The sequence below is a fragment of the Phasianus colchicus genome, chromosome 10 (genome assembly GCF_987193195.1).
Source record: "Phasianus colchicus chromosome 10, bPhaCol1.hap1.1, whole genome shotgun sequence".
In the NCBI taxonomy this organism is placed as follows: Eukaryota; Metazoa; Chordata; class Aves; order Galliformes; family Phasianidae; genus Phasianus; species Phasianus colchicus.
In genome coordinates this window covers 5327184-5343438 of record NC_143445.1, presented here as the reverse complement: position 1 = coordinate 5343438, position 16255 = coordinate 5327184, and the positions used below count along the sequence as shown (strand labels likewise).

The 16255-nt window shown below is 39.5% G+C and overlaps 1 protein-coding gene across 2 annotated transcripts in view; it reads right to left on the bottom strand.

The window, feature by feature from the left end:
* Window positions 1-1247: 1247 nt before the first annotated feature.
* RYK (receptor like tyrosine kinase) overlaps window positions 1248-16255 on the bottom strand; it is a 51264-nt gene continuing 36256 nt past the window's right edge. For both annotated transcript variants that reach the window (XM_031596533.2, XM_031596534.2), the window contains exons 10-15: window positions 12049-12118; window positions 10709-10841; window positions 8874-8983; window positions 6509-6668; window positions 3162-3298; window positions 1248-2337 (exon numbers count right to left, since the gene is read on the bottom strand). In XM_031596533.2, the coding sequence (XP_031452393.1) occupies window positions 2226-2337; window positions 3162-3298; window positions 6509-6668; window positions 8874-8983; window positions 10709-10841; window positions 12049-12118 (722 nt within the window). In that variant the 3' untranslated portion in view covers window positions 1248-2225. The remainder of the gene's footprint in view (window positions 2338-3161; window positions 3299-6508; window positions 6669-8873; window positions 8984-10708; window positions 10842-12048; window positions 12119-16255) is intronic.

Genomic DNA, 16255 nt, shown 5'->3' with positions numbered 1-16255 from the left:
CCCCCAGCTAGCGCTGAGCAGATGGAGCAGCTTGAAATGCAGCTCATCCATAACCCATCTTAAGACCACAGCAGTTAACTGTCACTTCAGGTACCTATCAGAGGTGAATTCACCTTTCAAGATACGCATCTCGCTTGTGACTACTACATGCTGTTCTGCATAATGCATACCATCTTCACTTGGAGCTGTTTTCTAATCTCAGGTAATCTTTTGATCCCATCATATCAAAGACCTGGAACCAAACAACAGATAGCTTTAACAACAAAGTCATCATAAGCAAGTACTGACATTGTGACACTGGGTAGTTTTCCTGGGTCAGAAAGGAGAAAGACCACAGAACTCCACAAAAACAAACCCTTACTGCTACCCTCAAAGGCAATAATTCCAAAGCCAATCAAATAAAAGCAGTTACAGTTCACTCCAGTAAACACAGCCACTCACAACATGCCCAAACTTGAGCTATATTAGAGCCAGCAGGATAATTTCCTTCCAGGATAAAGCAAGACTTGGATCAGTAGGCACAGACAAGTAGCACCAGATAGGAAAGCTCCTGCATTTTGAAGGACACCCTGTTTCAGTTCAACAAGGCAAAGCCTGTCAGAATGAGAACAGTGTGCTATACTAATTAGAAAGGACTAATTGCCTTCAACTAGGTTCAGTTTTCAGAAACCCTGGAAAGAACAAAAGCTGCACACATGCACAACTCAGCCAAATCCAGCTGCTGGTACTTGCAGACTAGAGTCTCCTAAAATGCCACAATCACTATGGAGCCTGTCAGGGCAATGCTCTCAAAACAGGCAGTTGCACAAACACCCCAGGTTATGGGTGCTTTTCTCAGAAGATGGCACAAAAGGCAATTTTTCACATTTCATATTGCACTAAGGTGCAACCTGTCTCCTGGCACAGCCTACAATAGATTTGGAGAATGATGGAGAACCAAAGGTTATCCCATATGAAATTTTGTGTTACAGAATATGAGAGTCAGTGACACTCAGTCAAGTGCATCACTACACATTTTCCTGGAACATCTTGTTAATCCTCTTTATATTCAATCAAAATAAACTGGGATGGAATGGATATTTGAGTTAATGAAGGCAGCAGGGTGATATATAAAGTCTCAGGAAGTGGTTCTGCAGGGAGATAGGCAACCCACCTTGCCTTCATAGCAACTTTACCCCAGCACCAACCACCAACCTGCTTGCTCAACACACAGGGCAATGCGAGGGACCAAGCTTTCACATTAGATGTAATAGAAAAACATTCTTTACTCTGCAAGTGTCTTTACAAATATATATTTATATATTTAAGCCCATTTCAGGCCATAAAAGCCCATAAAAAACAACCAGTACCTTTTCAACAAGAGAAACTGTGATCCAGAAGTCTGAGGTGAAAGACTCCCAACACAAGGGCTGCTTTGGCACTTCTCTGAAGGCCTCTATTTAGCACATAAAACCATCTTAAAAATGACATCAGCCTTTTATCTGCAAAGGAGGGGCACCATTTTTAACCCCTATCCCCACCCCTTTACTACTCTCTGAATGAGGTAAACTGGAATCACTTTTACATCATCACTTACTGCTTTAAAAAGGGAATATTGCATCCTGAAGACCAGCTTTTCCAAAAAACATTCATGAATGGGTTTAAAAAAAAAAAAGATGCCGCTTGTGGATCCAACCACAATGTGCTGTTGTCTCAAAATAGAAGTAGTTGATACTAAAAAGCTATTCCAGATACATACAAAGTACAAACGCTAGAGCTGGTCAAAAAGATTCAGTTTCAACATTTTTTAGAAGCAGGGAGTTTTTTCTGCAGTGTTTCTTTTTTTCTTTTTTTCTTTTTTTTTTTTTTGCATTAATCCCCCTACTTTTCTACCAGTTCCATATACCCTTCAAAAAAATCACGTGTCTGTTGTAAGAGTGCAAAGTTCATCCAAACCTTGTGTTCAAGTTCACTATCACTACACTTTAAAAATCCTGCTGGCAAATAAAAAGGTCTCAATTTAACTTAGCAAAAGTGATATCTAGAAAATATTCAACATCAAGAGGTCTTACAAAAAAAACTTCAGACTACTAAAGTATTCTAAGGCACGGTGTTTTGGAAGAAGTGCTTTCTCCCTTTAGTGTTGCTTTATACACATCACGTGTGCGAGTCCGAGTGATGCATGGAGCTGCAAATGTATGCCATGCCTTCTTCCCAATTGGTGAACTGAATCTTTTCCTGCAGTTTCAGACATAGGCTCCCAATGCTGCGTGAAATTCAGTTAGACATTGCACCAGCTGCTGAAACTTGGGTCTTTCTTCAGGATCTAGGGCCCAACAGCAGGCCATCACAGCAAATCTGAAAGACAGACAAATGGAAGACATGACAATGTACTTCTGACAAATAATCCCAAGCCTGAAAACAAAAAATGATGTTTGACACTAGAAAGCAAAAAAGAATTCTGCCTCTTCCAATACACTTTGCTGACTCACTCCTGCAGAAGATCGACACCCTGAATGATCAATAAATGTACTATGACTGGAGGTGTTGGTTTGATTTAGGATACAAGTCAGAGGCAATTCAGGAGGAAGCAATACATAATTCACTGGAAATTGCTGAAGTATTGTAAAAACATAGCTCAAAGCATTTCTGTGATTCGTTTACAGGAAAGGGAGAGACCTAGAAGAAAATGAGAGGCAAGAGGTGATGCCTATGTTCTTGCCTTCTTCCATTCCATTAAGATCACAATTAAACATTGCAAGTGCTGCTGTTTGAGCTCCACTACACAGAGCATTTCTATCTTCAGTCTTGTCAAGAGAACTGAAACTTCCTCTGCCTAAAAAAACTAGTGGCTTCTTACTGCATCCCAAAAAAAAAAACCTAAGTAGAAAGCCTCTAGTCTCCTTACCTCCCTCCTCTCATCTTGCTGATTAACACCATCTCATCAGTGCGTCAGAATAAGGAAGAGAGCTGGGTGAGGATTAAGTGAAACTCAACTACAAAAAATTTTAGTGTGCATTCCTCAAGGCAGGTCATTGTAAAGCTACGCAAATACACAAGGATCAGCATAAAGGCAGATAAACAGGCAAGGAGGAGGACCGGGTTGTTTCATTGATATGGTAGGCTTAAAATGCTGGTTCCAACAGAGACATTTTTCACTGTCTCCAAAGATGTGCACTTACAGTTCATCAGGACAGTTGATTGGCTGAGCTATTCTATAGCCATCCTTTAAATATGCAGCCATCTCAAAGGGGTCGATATCGACATAGGGAGTCTGTCCCAAAGTCATCAGTTCCCACAGTGTTACTCCAAAGGCCCACTGAAAAGAGAGCACACAGAACACTTAACAAATCTAAGGAACATTATCAGTATATTTTGAGCATAGGCTCAGAAGTACTACTCCTGAGAAAACAAAGATTTTTATCTAAGTAAGCATGGCACCTGAATCAGCATTCAACACAGCATTTAGCCTCTCCTACTAAGAGGAGCTTATGAGATAACCAAATATGACAAATAAAAATAATTGAACAATCAAACACAAACATACTACAAGTAAAATGGCTTACAACTTGGTATCAAGAGACCAAAGAAAAACAGAATATTCTGATACTGCACACTGAAAGATTCATAGCTGAGGTTACAAGTGCCAAGAGCATAATGCATAATGATTTCTTTTAAAAGAGGCAGAACTGCCTTTTCTTCCAGCCTTAAAATCTTCTTCGCTTTAATGAAAAGAAGGCTTCGGTCAGGGGATTTCTAAATTGAGGGATGATGCCAGTGGATGCTGATGAGAAGCACTAAGCTAGAGAATGGCAAGTGCACAGATCTGGCCTGGCTCTGAACTATTAGCAGTGGAGGAAGGCATGGGAGGATGCCTTTATTTGCAGTTAAGAAAACTGACAGGCAACAAGTAACGCTGGACCTACAATAAAAAGCTAACTAAAACTATTTTGAGAACATAGCTACTTCTAAATCTATAAAGGAAGCACATGTGAATGACAAAACAAAAAACCGAGTTTCATGCTCACTACAGAGAGGAAAAATTCAACAGGAATTATATTTTGATTTTATATGTTTTGGCTGATTAGTACAACTGCTGGCAGAAGAATGCATTAGAAAAGTTTCAAGCCAGGAAAACTATTTTAAAGAAACGCATCCAAAAAAGCAAGCCCAGAACATACACTAACTGCATCTTAACAGGCAACACCTAAAATTGTTTGCAACAGATTTCATCACCAATAAAGTCACATGAAGTTGATATTTAGAACTGTTCCAAGTGAGAGGATAAAAGCATACTGTTTTTGAATTTACCTGGATACTTCTCAGAGTATCTAGGGCTCAGAGTATCTATGCTCAGAAAAAAAAAGTCTAACTTCACATGCTGTAAAATTCACTATGTAAAGTACAGAACCACATATTAGAAGCCAATTTGTATTACACAGAGATAAAGGTAAATGGGAGTTTTATGTTAAAATACTGCAGAATACAAGCTGAATTGCACTAATTTTTCTGAAACAGTTATGAGACTGAGATGCCTTCTTCCTAGCAAAATTGTACTGGCAGTGCTATATAAACTTATTTCCAAGCCCATTCTTCACGAACAGCAAATGCTTTCACATTCCAGATTTTATGAAGTGAGTAAGAAGAAATCAATGTTTTTACTGATCTCATTTAGTATTGTAAAAACATGCACTTATGGGCAATTTCCATTTCCTGATTTGTTTGGTGTAACAAAACTCCATATGAGTACAATGAGTACACAAGTATTTCTGGAGCACAGCCGACTCCTTTTTCTTTCAGTTTTTTTTTTGTTGTTGTTGTTTGTAAGGCTTGAGGACAGAGAGAATGGCAAAGAGGAAGAACACAACCAGAGCTTTTCAGAAGTTTCCTAACCTAGCCACTTTTAAGTAGATGACAATGTCTGGATGTAGCCTCTCTAAGCACAGCATCCTTATCAAAGGAAACATCCCCTTAGTAGTGGGAAGTGGTTCAGATAATTACTACTCAAATCAAAGGCTGATAATCTTCAAGAGCAGCTGAACTGTCTGTTCTGATGTGCAGAATGCTGAGCAAGTGTAGTACAAGGCCCCCGTGGATGCAGTTCAGGCAAAGTTCAGGCACTAAGGAAGAAAAGAGAAGGTGGATACAAGACAAGGCTGCCTGAGAAATACAGTGAGAATGCCTGGGTATGCAGCGATGGAGCCTGGAAAACCAAAACTCATAAAGTGCATCAACGTGAGGGCACTGATTCAGATGGTCTCATTGTTGCTGAAAGGCCACAGGAGCTGGGGAAGGTAGCTGATCACTGGACAAAAAGGCATCTTCTTCAGGAGGTAAGGCACAGGGACCTACAGGCCAGGCTGTCGAACATCTGTATCTGTGATGGGCAGAGAGCACAATATGCAGGACACAATTGCACATGAAGCTTAAAGGTGACTGGGAACAGTCAGTGTGGATTTACCAAGGGTAAACTGCTAGGTTAAGCTGACTGCTACTCAGCTAAGAACACAGTGAACAGAGGGAGTAAGATGCATGTTCACCTTAACTTCAGCAAGGCCTCTGAAACCATCTTCCATAGCATCTTAAAGATAAATTAAGGAGATGTTCTCATTAATGCGACTGGACTTCTGGACACATTTTGCTGTGATTAGCAGTACTAGTCCAACTAGCAGCTGGTTAGAAGCATCACTGTTCAGGATTTGTGTTTCATCTCCACTAACAAGCTGTACCCTCAGGATGTTTGTAGATGATATCAAACTGGGCAGAGTCGCTGCAGTCCTTCTGCAAAGGAACCTCGAGGAACTGGAGAAATTGACTGAATCACAAAGTTCAAGAAAAGCAAATGCAAAATCCAACTTCTGAGATGGAAGAACACGTGCACCAGGACAGGCTGAGGCTGACTACACGGAAAGTAACTTAGTAGAAGAGGACCAGATCGTCCTAGTAAATAAGTTGAATGTATCAGCAGCGTGTTCCTGAAGCAAAAAGACAACTACATTCTAGGTTTTGTTAGCATGAGAGTAGTCAATAGGTCAAGGGAAATTATTTTCCCCATCTTTTCCCTGCCTGCCAAGTACTTCGTTCAACTTGGCGTTTCCCAGTACAAGAGAAAACACTGACAATTTCATTTGTTGATCATAATTTCAAAGCCAATCTCCCACAGTGGAAAGCTTTCAAGAAAAAGTTCCCTTCAATCTTTTGTGAATCGTAGCAGACATGAACCAATACAGGTTTCTCATTGAATTTAATTCTCTCTTCTGCTAATACTTCCAAACAGGACAGGGTGCAACAGACAATTTCGCCATGCAAGAAGCATCTGCTTGGCCTTTAAATGATCTATCCTGCACAGCAAATGGAGGAAACAGGAACAGAACTGCTGTTCTGGATAAATCACTGCTATCTTTTCTCATCCTCCAACTGCTGAAAAAAGTTTTACAGGGAAAAATTGTCAAAATAAATGTAAACATTTAATTTACATGATTTTCTTTTTTCCCTCCCCAAGAAAAAAATAGAACAAAACCAAACTTACCACATCACTAGCACTGGAAAATTCATTGTTAACCAGGCTTTCAAGAGCCATCCATCGAACAGGTCTGTTCTCATTATCTCCCAGGCAATGGTAGTCCATAGGAAATAAATCTCGAGATAGCGCATTGTCCGTGATCTTCACCTGAAGTGCATCATCAATGCTAATTTAAAAGAACAGAAGTATTTAAGCAAACTTGGCACTACTGTTTCACAGAAAATACTTGTGCTCTACCTTAATTTCACTGAGGAATACTGATCACATTCTCAACATTTCAGACCTAGCAATGTTCTAGACTCAGACACTTTGTGGTTATCAAATACTACTTAAGGAAGTGTTTATTCTGTGTCAGCATGTAAGCACTAGAAGTCTTAGATTAAATAAAATCAAACATTTACAAATGCAGAAAAGTACAACTAAAGCAAACAAACAACTCCCTTAATTATTATTGCTCCCTTGGAGATCCACAATAGAATTAAATTATTTCAGCTATGATACCTCTGAACCAGTGATGAACTAAAGACTCAGGCTAAACAAGATCTAGCAGTATCTTGTTAAAGCAACCACAATTATTTGCAGCCTAAAGTCTTGTCCCTAATCAAGTGATTATTTGCTCTAATAAAATATTTATTCCCACAAACACTGCCTCAGCAAAAGATATGACTGTTGTCAGAAGCTGAACACTGACTAAGCAAGACTTGTTTGTAATCAACAAGATGTGTCTTAATTAGCACAGAGGAGCCTTCAGCAGGTTTTTAATGGAATAAAATTGCATACTGCCTTTCTGCCCCTCAGGGATGTTAAGAGTGTGAATTAGGCTTTAAAAAAAAAAAAGTCAAAGCTCAGTGTTCTCAAACACTTGACTTCAGAATACAGGCAAGACATTAGTTCTGACATCTTTGACAAAAATATGAATAATATTACACTTTTTACTTTTAAACTAGCATTTGCTGTCCTTCCATTTTGGTCTAATATTATTTTCATAAGAAAAAAATAAAAATAAATGCTCATTTTGTGTGTTTGCTGCTTCAGTGTCCCAGGTACCTTCTTATTTATCCCATTATTTATGCATTTTCAGGTCTGTTTGTTGACCTCAAAATTTACAAACTAGGAAATTTCCATATGTAATCACTCCTAAGAGGTGCAGATGAAGTTCAGACAAATTCCTAGAAGATCTGCCTATAAACAAGTACAAAGGATACCTTTCCTGTGACTACCAAGCTCTGACTTGTGTAATCTATACGTCCATTCTAATTGGGCCCAAGACACTTGAGAAGGAAAGTATTTCACCCCTTCACAAAGCTGCCAAGAGCACTGCAGTCTTGGCTCCCTTCCCAATATTAGCACAGACACACAGATCTGATACACTTCATACCAACTCCTCCCAGCTTTTCCCCCACATGGAGGTACTCTCAGGAATAAACCTTGGAAAGAAAGGAGTGGCAGATGACCAAAGCCCTTCATGGAATCCTGGCTGCTGGCAATCTTTTTTTTTTTTCTATGTAAAAAGCTAAAGTTGGTCCAAATATTCTTGTGCTGAACAACAGGTCAGAAGCTCAGCTCCTGCCTGCATTTGCCATGGAGAAGGAGTGCCAGATGTACTATGAGTTAAGTTATATTGACATCACTCAGGATCACACATACGGCAACTAAAACAAAGCTGAACTTTGCCCTATGAGGGCAGGGAGTAAAGTTGTCAGAATGCTCAACCTTCCACAGGAAGGGCACAAGTAAATTAATTTGCTGCACTGAAATGAGAGGCTGTCACAAGGCAGCTTCCCTGGAACACTACTTATGATGTTTGCCTTCTGTGGTATCACTTCTTTAATACATTCACCAGAGAGAAAAAGCAATAAGAACAGATGAAAAAAAAACCTTTAAAGAAACTCTATCAAACTGAGCATCCTTACATACTACAAGAGCACAAAGGATTTTGCTAAATGGGCTAAGTGGCATCAGTTCAAAAGCACAAGGGATGGCTACAGGGTAGGTGCTTCTGCTTCCTCTGTCCAACAACTCCTGGTGCAAAATGTGTCCATTAGCAAACTGCCAAAAAAGCTCCAGGTTACTATCAGAGCTTAAAGGAAGTCATTAAGGCTAGGTGAGCATTTGCAGAAAATAAGGAAAACCAAAATCTAATACAAATCTTTCAGAATAGGATGTTCTGCACTCTTAAAAACCAAGCATTCTGTTCTACCTTATACCTAGAAGAAAATTACACTGACAGAACTATTTGCACAAAACATAGGGGGAAAAAAAGTGGTATGTTTTGAAGCAGAGATCAAGTCGGTTAAAGGAAATCCATCTTAGCCATAGTTATTGACATAACACTGTTTGCACAATGACTCTTGTCTTGTTTGGTACTTACACACAGTTTCTAGCAGCCAGGTCTTTGTGAATGACCTCCCGTCTGGCCAAATAACTCATTCCACAGGCAATCTGGATAGCCATATGTACAAGATCCTGCTGGGAAATTGCCTGTAAGAGCACAGAACAACAATCAATACATAGCAGGCTAATTTTTAATTTGTAGTCTAACATCCTTTCCCTCTCTCTTACCCTTGAGTAGCCGATGATTTTCTAGCAGCTGATTATACACTACCATCTGTTGAACAGACACTACCATCTTCTGAAAACTTATGAAGATTCTTTATTCTAACTTTTCAGCCTTTTTTTTCCCCCTAGTTGACATGTCAGGGGCAAGCATTTCCAATTTCCAATTTTCTCACTGCTACACAGCTTTTTCTTGGATTAGCAATGAATGCAGGCAAAAATGGTCACATGTAGCTGCTCACCACACTTTCCCTTCCTTTTGTTTGGAAACCAGTGTCACAGTTACATAAAACTCTTGCATTTTATCTATATATTGGTTTCTCTCTTTCATTTCTACAGTATTTCAGTGTGTAGGTAGATACAACAGTTGCAAGACTGGGGATAAAATAAAGCAAATACTAAGCTAAATTAAGAAGCCAGTATATGGTTGTTAACAGCATTTTAATAAGAACTAGAACAATACATTTCAGAGAACTCAAAAGCTTGTTTCTGGTACTTCCATTGATGCTCATCTTTAAATAAGTACAGCACCAAACATTCCAGTTTTTGGTACAGTGGGACGCACGGCGATACCACTGAGAGGCAACTCCTGTTTGACGTAATGCAGATTACAAATGCCATTTCTGAATTCTTGGAAAGAGATGTTGGTGTGCTGAATAGAGATTTATAACCCAGATTAAGTAGCAAAGCATATAAGTCAATGTTGGGAGATCCTAGCAGCTTATCACAATTTATTGACCTTGTAAATTAACAGAGGTAGGTAACCCTGAGAGCTTCAAATTTGGCACATAACAGGGGCAAATGCTGACCACAGCAAACCAGAATTCATTTTGAATTTAATTTGAAGACAAGAGGCAAAACAAGGTGAAGTTGAAGAGAAGGAAAGATAAGGCAATCCCAGCAAGAGGGATAGTCTTAAAATACAGACAAATTCATGGCTGAACATTTGTCCAATTTTCTCTTATTTGTTAACACCAACTCCATTTTGGCTGTAAGGACATTTTTAAAACTTTATGCTCATCTAAGAATTTTCTTCCTTTTCACTTCTTGTGAAACACATGCAGTAAATTCTATGGAAAACATTGTAAAGAGTTACAAATGCTGATGAGCGCCAACAACAGGAAAACAAACTAATCCTCAGAAACCACTTCCATTATCAAGGTAAATAAATACAGTCGTTTTACTGTAAAGCAAATCTACAGCAGTACGTCATACATTTAATAGAACTGCTTTATGCTTATTATGAAACAATGAACTACCATTAAGAGATCATCTATTCTGCAAAAAAACATTTCATTTAATCTGATACTTTTAATGTACACAACTTTCTCCTATGTATTGCAACTTGAAACCACTATCATATATCATTTCCTCTGCTTTTTTAGATGTCTTGATATACCAGCTACTACCCTGAATGGGACTTTAACTCTGCTGTACAGTCTCTCAATAGCTATGATAAAGGCGGCCAAGAATGTTTTCCTTGTATGAATCAAAATTACTACATGCTAAAGACCTGCTTGTCAGTTCTTTCATTGTCACAAGACAGGATGAATACTGCAGCTGCTCCTTTTAAGGTACATATACAGATAACAAACCAGGACTTCTGAGTAAAAGCTGAATGGGCAGGAAGTGACAGATTTTAGAGCTTACCTGAGGATTGTTGGCCTCTACCAGCTTGCACTGTCGCAAGAATAGTTTAAGGTTCCCCCAGTTCATGTATGGCAGCAGCACCATTGGTTTCTCTCCTTCTTCTATACAGACATGAGTGATAGGCAGCAGATTCCTGGAAGACAGGGACAGAAATCTCTTGTTTTACAAAGCTGTAATTTGACCTAGATCTTCTCAACTCCTAAACATACTAACTGAAAGTAATTCAACATCAAGTAAAATCATTAGCTTTGTGTTACAGATTGCAGAGCACAAAGACTCCAAGTAATGAAGATACTGGGGAGGATTTAAAAGGAAAAAAAGCAGAAGACATTATTGTGGGGGCAGTGGCAGGAAGTTTAGGGGTGTACCATTAATGCAGAAATAATTTAGGAGTTCTATCAGGGGTGTTTCTCTCCTCCTTCCAGATTTCATAACCTCCCCCTGCATTGTTTATAAACACCTTTCTGTAGCGTCAACGTAAAAAAAAAACACAGAAACTTGAAACAAACTTTATATGGTTTAAAATTTCCACGAAACATTGTTAAGAAACTATATTTTCTAGTGAAAACATAGTAGGAAGTTCCCAGTGAGGCCTGTTATTGTTTGGAACTTGGAAAATTCACATTTTCGTAAGTCTGACAGTCAGGCATTACATCGATGAACTCTATATACATTTAACTCCATCTTCAGTAAGAGGTGCTAACAGCTTTTCTTCTCCATGACGTTTACCAAGGAGGGATATTTGAGGAGTTTTACTTGTAAAAAGATAACTGTCTATTTTGAAGATGGGAGAGGAGTTATTTTAAAATGAAAACAAGGTGAAACATGTTTCCTCAAAACACTGCTACTCCTTTTGATATAATTCTGTCTTTTAGGCAAGGTCTTAACTACAATAATTCTTAGAAAGGCAGCTTCTAAATCCAGTGGGGCATTAACAGTTCTCTTTTAACTATTTCCACTTCCTTCACATGACCGGTGACAAGGACAAACTACTACTAGCCATAGGACCTGATGGTGAGTGTGGGTTTCTTCTTCTTTCCTGCATCCTTGCCGGCAATGAAGATCTTCAAGAACAATTTCAGCCTACTGCATCATGTAGAAAATGCAGGTAATACAAGACAGACTAGTAAATTAGCAAAATCAACCTGTGTATATACTTACTCTCCTCATTATCACAGAAATGTCACATTTAACAACCAGCCTGTGCAGAAAGAGCAGTGTAAGCCACTTTGTTTCTGCAGTAACTGAAAATGAAAGGAATATCTAACCACATGTCACTGCTCAGTCTGGCACACCAAAACCAAGACACAAGTATTGTCAGCTCACACAGCCTGGCTTACCTGTGATGAAGTCCTCTGAGTTTGCAACTTTCAGTCAGCATCATTGTCACCTGCACCTCTGAGGCTTGATCTAATGAAAAAAAAAAAAAGAACCACAGATGTAATTTTGGAAACAAACCAATCTATTATCTGAAATTCGGTCCAGATTTATAAGTCAGCTAAGGTCATTTGTGCACAAACAGATTTTGTTTACTTACTTTTTTTTAGTGGAGTTTAAAAACCCGCACAAGCAAGCCAAGTTCTAGGGCATATTTCTGCTTAAACAAATGGGGTGAAGCTGAAAAGGAAAAAAACACTCTAGGTGCTGACAGAATGTACTCTTGCTGCTTCCTGACAGCTTTTGGGCATGCATGAGCTGCATGCATTGGCAGGATAGATGAAATCCTGCACCCAGGGCCTACACTGCTGAAAAGGGGGAACCCACCAGGCGCTTCACAAAAGCACACAAGACACTGATTTGCTACTGAATCACAACACGGGCTTCTGCAGTTTACTTCCACATTGATGGAGACCATTTATTTCTAGAGTCACACACTCAATGCTCTCTACTTGAAACACTTGACTCTTGGTAACCTTAGAAATGTTTGCAGTTCTCTTCTTGACCTTTCAAAAGAAGAAAAAAAATCACTGCTGCCAGTTGGAACCCAAGTATCTCTGATAACTCCAACAACTAGAACATCAACTAGACAGCAGCACTGGCTGTACTCCCCTTCCCAAAAACATTCTGGGGTCTATTTTTCTTTTTTTGCTGGTAAGGAGCAACAGTGAAGCCTAAAGTAATGCAATTGAAGGCTCTCACAAACCCACCTCCCCTATATCTGGGTGCACTCTTCTGTCCTTCCTTCATGTTTCAACTAGCATTCGTGTGCCTAGGCAGCAAGCTAGCACAGGAAAGCCAAAGCTTTCACCCAGTGAAAGCCAATCAGCTCTCTTTGCCATATTAGGATGAATTTACATATCCAAGATGAGTCAAACCAACATTCTACTGCCCTGAGAAAGAGAGTAGAGAGGAAGAGTGGACTCATCTACTCCTTATGGCCTTGCCTTCTTCCTCATACCAGCTACAATGCCTCGCTGGATCCTTTCCTAAGTGAACGAACTATAAGCCTGCAAAGAAAAACCTGATTCTTGTCTGAATGACAACGAGTGGTGCAAGCAGGCAGTGTAATTGAGCACAAGGTAGGGAAAAAAAAGCACAAGGTCCAAAGAGAGTGTGTGGCCTCCCTGTCAAGAGGATGGCAACCTACTAGATGAGCTCTAACTGTACTAATAAAAAAAAGAAAAAAAACAAACCAACAACTTTCTAGATCTGCTGGAAGTGCAGGCAGCTTTGGGCACAACACAGCCCTTTTGATGAACCTACGAAGAGTTCATCAGAGGAGAAATTGTGTAACATGTGAGTTGCAGAATATCAACAGGACTGAGATACCTAAGCTAGGGAGAGAAAAGGTATCTTGAGGTGAACTACTACATAGGCTCTTCCACTGAGTTAGCTTGGGAGGAAATAAAAAGAAGGCATGCCTTCCTAGAAGCATCTAGATGCTCAAAAAGAAAGAGATTGGGAAATTTATATTACAAGTTCAGATACAGATCCTGGGCAGAAGCACTGAACTCTAGCTATGCTTTGAAATCCCTAAGAAACATCAGCCTCAAAGGACCAAGAACACAAAATTCTGAAACATAAGACTATAAGTGTCATTACATCAACGACAATTCCAGCTTCAATGTATTATGAGATGTACAAAAATAGTGATTTCCTTCTATTTGATCATAAATATATATGAGGGGTAGGGAACGAATAGGTTCTTGTAATAAAGGAAGCCTCACGTGAGCATTCCTTCAATATCTCTGGCCTGAAACCCATCAACTGCATGACAAAGAGAAGGTCCTACCTATTGTGCAGCAACAGAACTCAACTGAAATCTGTGTTTTATATGTGACAAATGTCATATGAAGGAGACAGACTTCTGAGGTTTGTAAACAATTGAGAAAAAGCAAGATGCTACGTTAAAATGAATTTATATAGCCTTGAATGGCTGAACCATCCAGGCATTATAAAGGGCAAGAACTAAAACATAAAGGCATACAAGCACATTACAAGAACCTGGAGGAACTGCCAGCAGACTACTTGTATAAAGCTTCCATTTTAAGTGCATGAACCACTCACTCAAAAAGAACATAGCCTCTTCATCCGAGTGTACAGTGAAAGGCTGAGAGAGATTAGTAGGTGTGAGTTTAGGTTGATGAACATGCTCATATGCTCTTCAACTCTGTGCTTGCTTTACTGGTTTGCTTTTAATTGCAAGATCCACCATGTAATAATTTGAAGAGCTAAATCGGAGATTACTTAGAACTGGCTTGGAAAAATCTACAGAACAAGTTAATCTGGTTCAGACAACACAACTCTTCATGGTAATGCTGTTACAGGCAATGCTGTCCTACTGATGCCTTTCCCTTTCCATCACCAGGGTGTTTTTTTCAGCAGGTCATTGCTAGGTTTCATCAGTATTTTTCAGCTCAGAGAAACTACGCTAGAACTGCTGAGTACCCAAAGGATGACTGACTCCAGTTCAAGTACATATGGAAATCTAAATCTTATCTCATGGAACAGTCCCAGAATCAGCATTGTGTTTTCTTATCAATACTATTTCCTTGTTTTCTGTATGGAAAAAAACTTCCACAACACCAACCAAACCAACACACAAAGAACAAACAATAGCAGTAGAACACTAATCTTTCTCTAACTTAGATCTATGCCAATATAGAAGAACCACACAATTTTATATCCAATGAAGCCACAATAACAATTCAAAACAGAACATAAATCATCACTTTGAACATTTCTTTAAGTAGTTTCAGTCAAAAGGGGTCAAAAAAAGAAAAAAAGAAAATCAAAGTAATGCTATTCCAACAGTCCCTATAGAAATGAAAATCAGTTTTACATCCATTTTCTTGTGTTACATGACACAAAGTGCATTTAAACTCATTTATTTGATTACACCACTTCTGAACATCCAGCAGACAGGTCTTCATAAGTTATGAAGGTGAACGTGCTGTAAAACATTTAGCTGTAGAGGAACTGATTGTCTGGGGACTCTGACCACCCCACACTGAAAAGCCACACAAACAATTCAGACAACCTACAGCACTTCTGGCTCTGATATGGGAAACATGCAGTGCCAGGGCAGCACCAATGACAGCCCTGACCAAGCAATTCCAGCTAGGTGAGGTGCAAGGAGGACTTGCTAAGGCAAATTCCACAGATCTCTTTTTCCTGCCTAGGCCAGACTCTACTGAAAGCATCTCTCAAATATATGTAAGCATTACGTGTAAATGGGCACATTTTAGTATTTTACTGTTTGCGTAGCCACAAAAACAAGACCTGTGGAATGATCTCACAAAAAGCACAAGAATGCCCTCAGGCTTTTGCAGCTTGTTTTATTTCCACATGGGATCTGCAAGGTTACCTGATCTGAATATAGCCACACACGGAACCAAACAGGAGAAGAGCTGGAGAAAAGAAAGGGAAGCTTCCCACAGGTCCAGAGACCTCCTAAATTAGAGCAGTAACTCAAAACTGCAACAAGAGACCACAGCCTCCCACGTACCATCAGTAAACTGGGTTTAAGCTGAATGCTCCTGTGTAAAAGAACAAGGCTTGTTGCACTTCTTCAAAGCCTTAAAAAAAGCTAAACTACCCTTTGAGATATTGCTGCTACTTGGGATTAGGAATACCTCAGTACTCAGCAATTCATGCAGCTGCATCCTGATGAACATAAGGTGAGCTTTAGTCAGGTCGTTGCTGCTCAACCCTGACAAATCATCATCTATTTTCCTCCGAGCTGTTACACACCAATAGCTGAGTAATTGAAGAGCAGAACTGTGAGATAACATGAATTAGGGCAAAGATTTAAGAGCCAGGGGCGAAAAAAGAGCTCAATTTTTGGAAGGTGCTTAACAGCAAGACTGCAAACTTCAAGACAGATGTAGGAAGATGCTTTTACCCTCACTTACAAGGCAATGACTCTGACAGTCTACCTTGGGGCGCAGAGCAAGAACAGACTTGGATTTCTGGAAGCTTTGATATGGCTGCAAGTTTATCTCATTGTATTATGTTATTTGTAGATAGCCAGGCACAATGGGGCTCTTAACACAACTAGTGCTATCTATGAGGCTGATCTCTGGCAAGTGTTAGTTAGATCTGCTG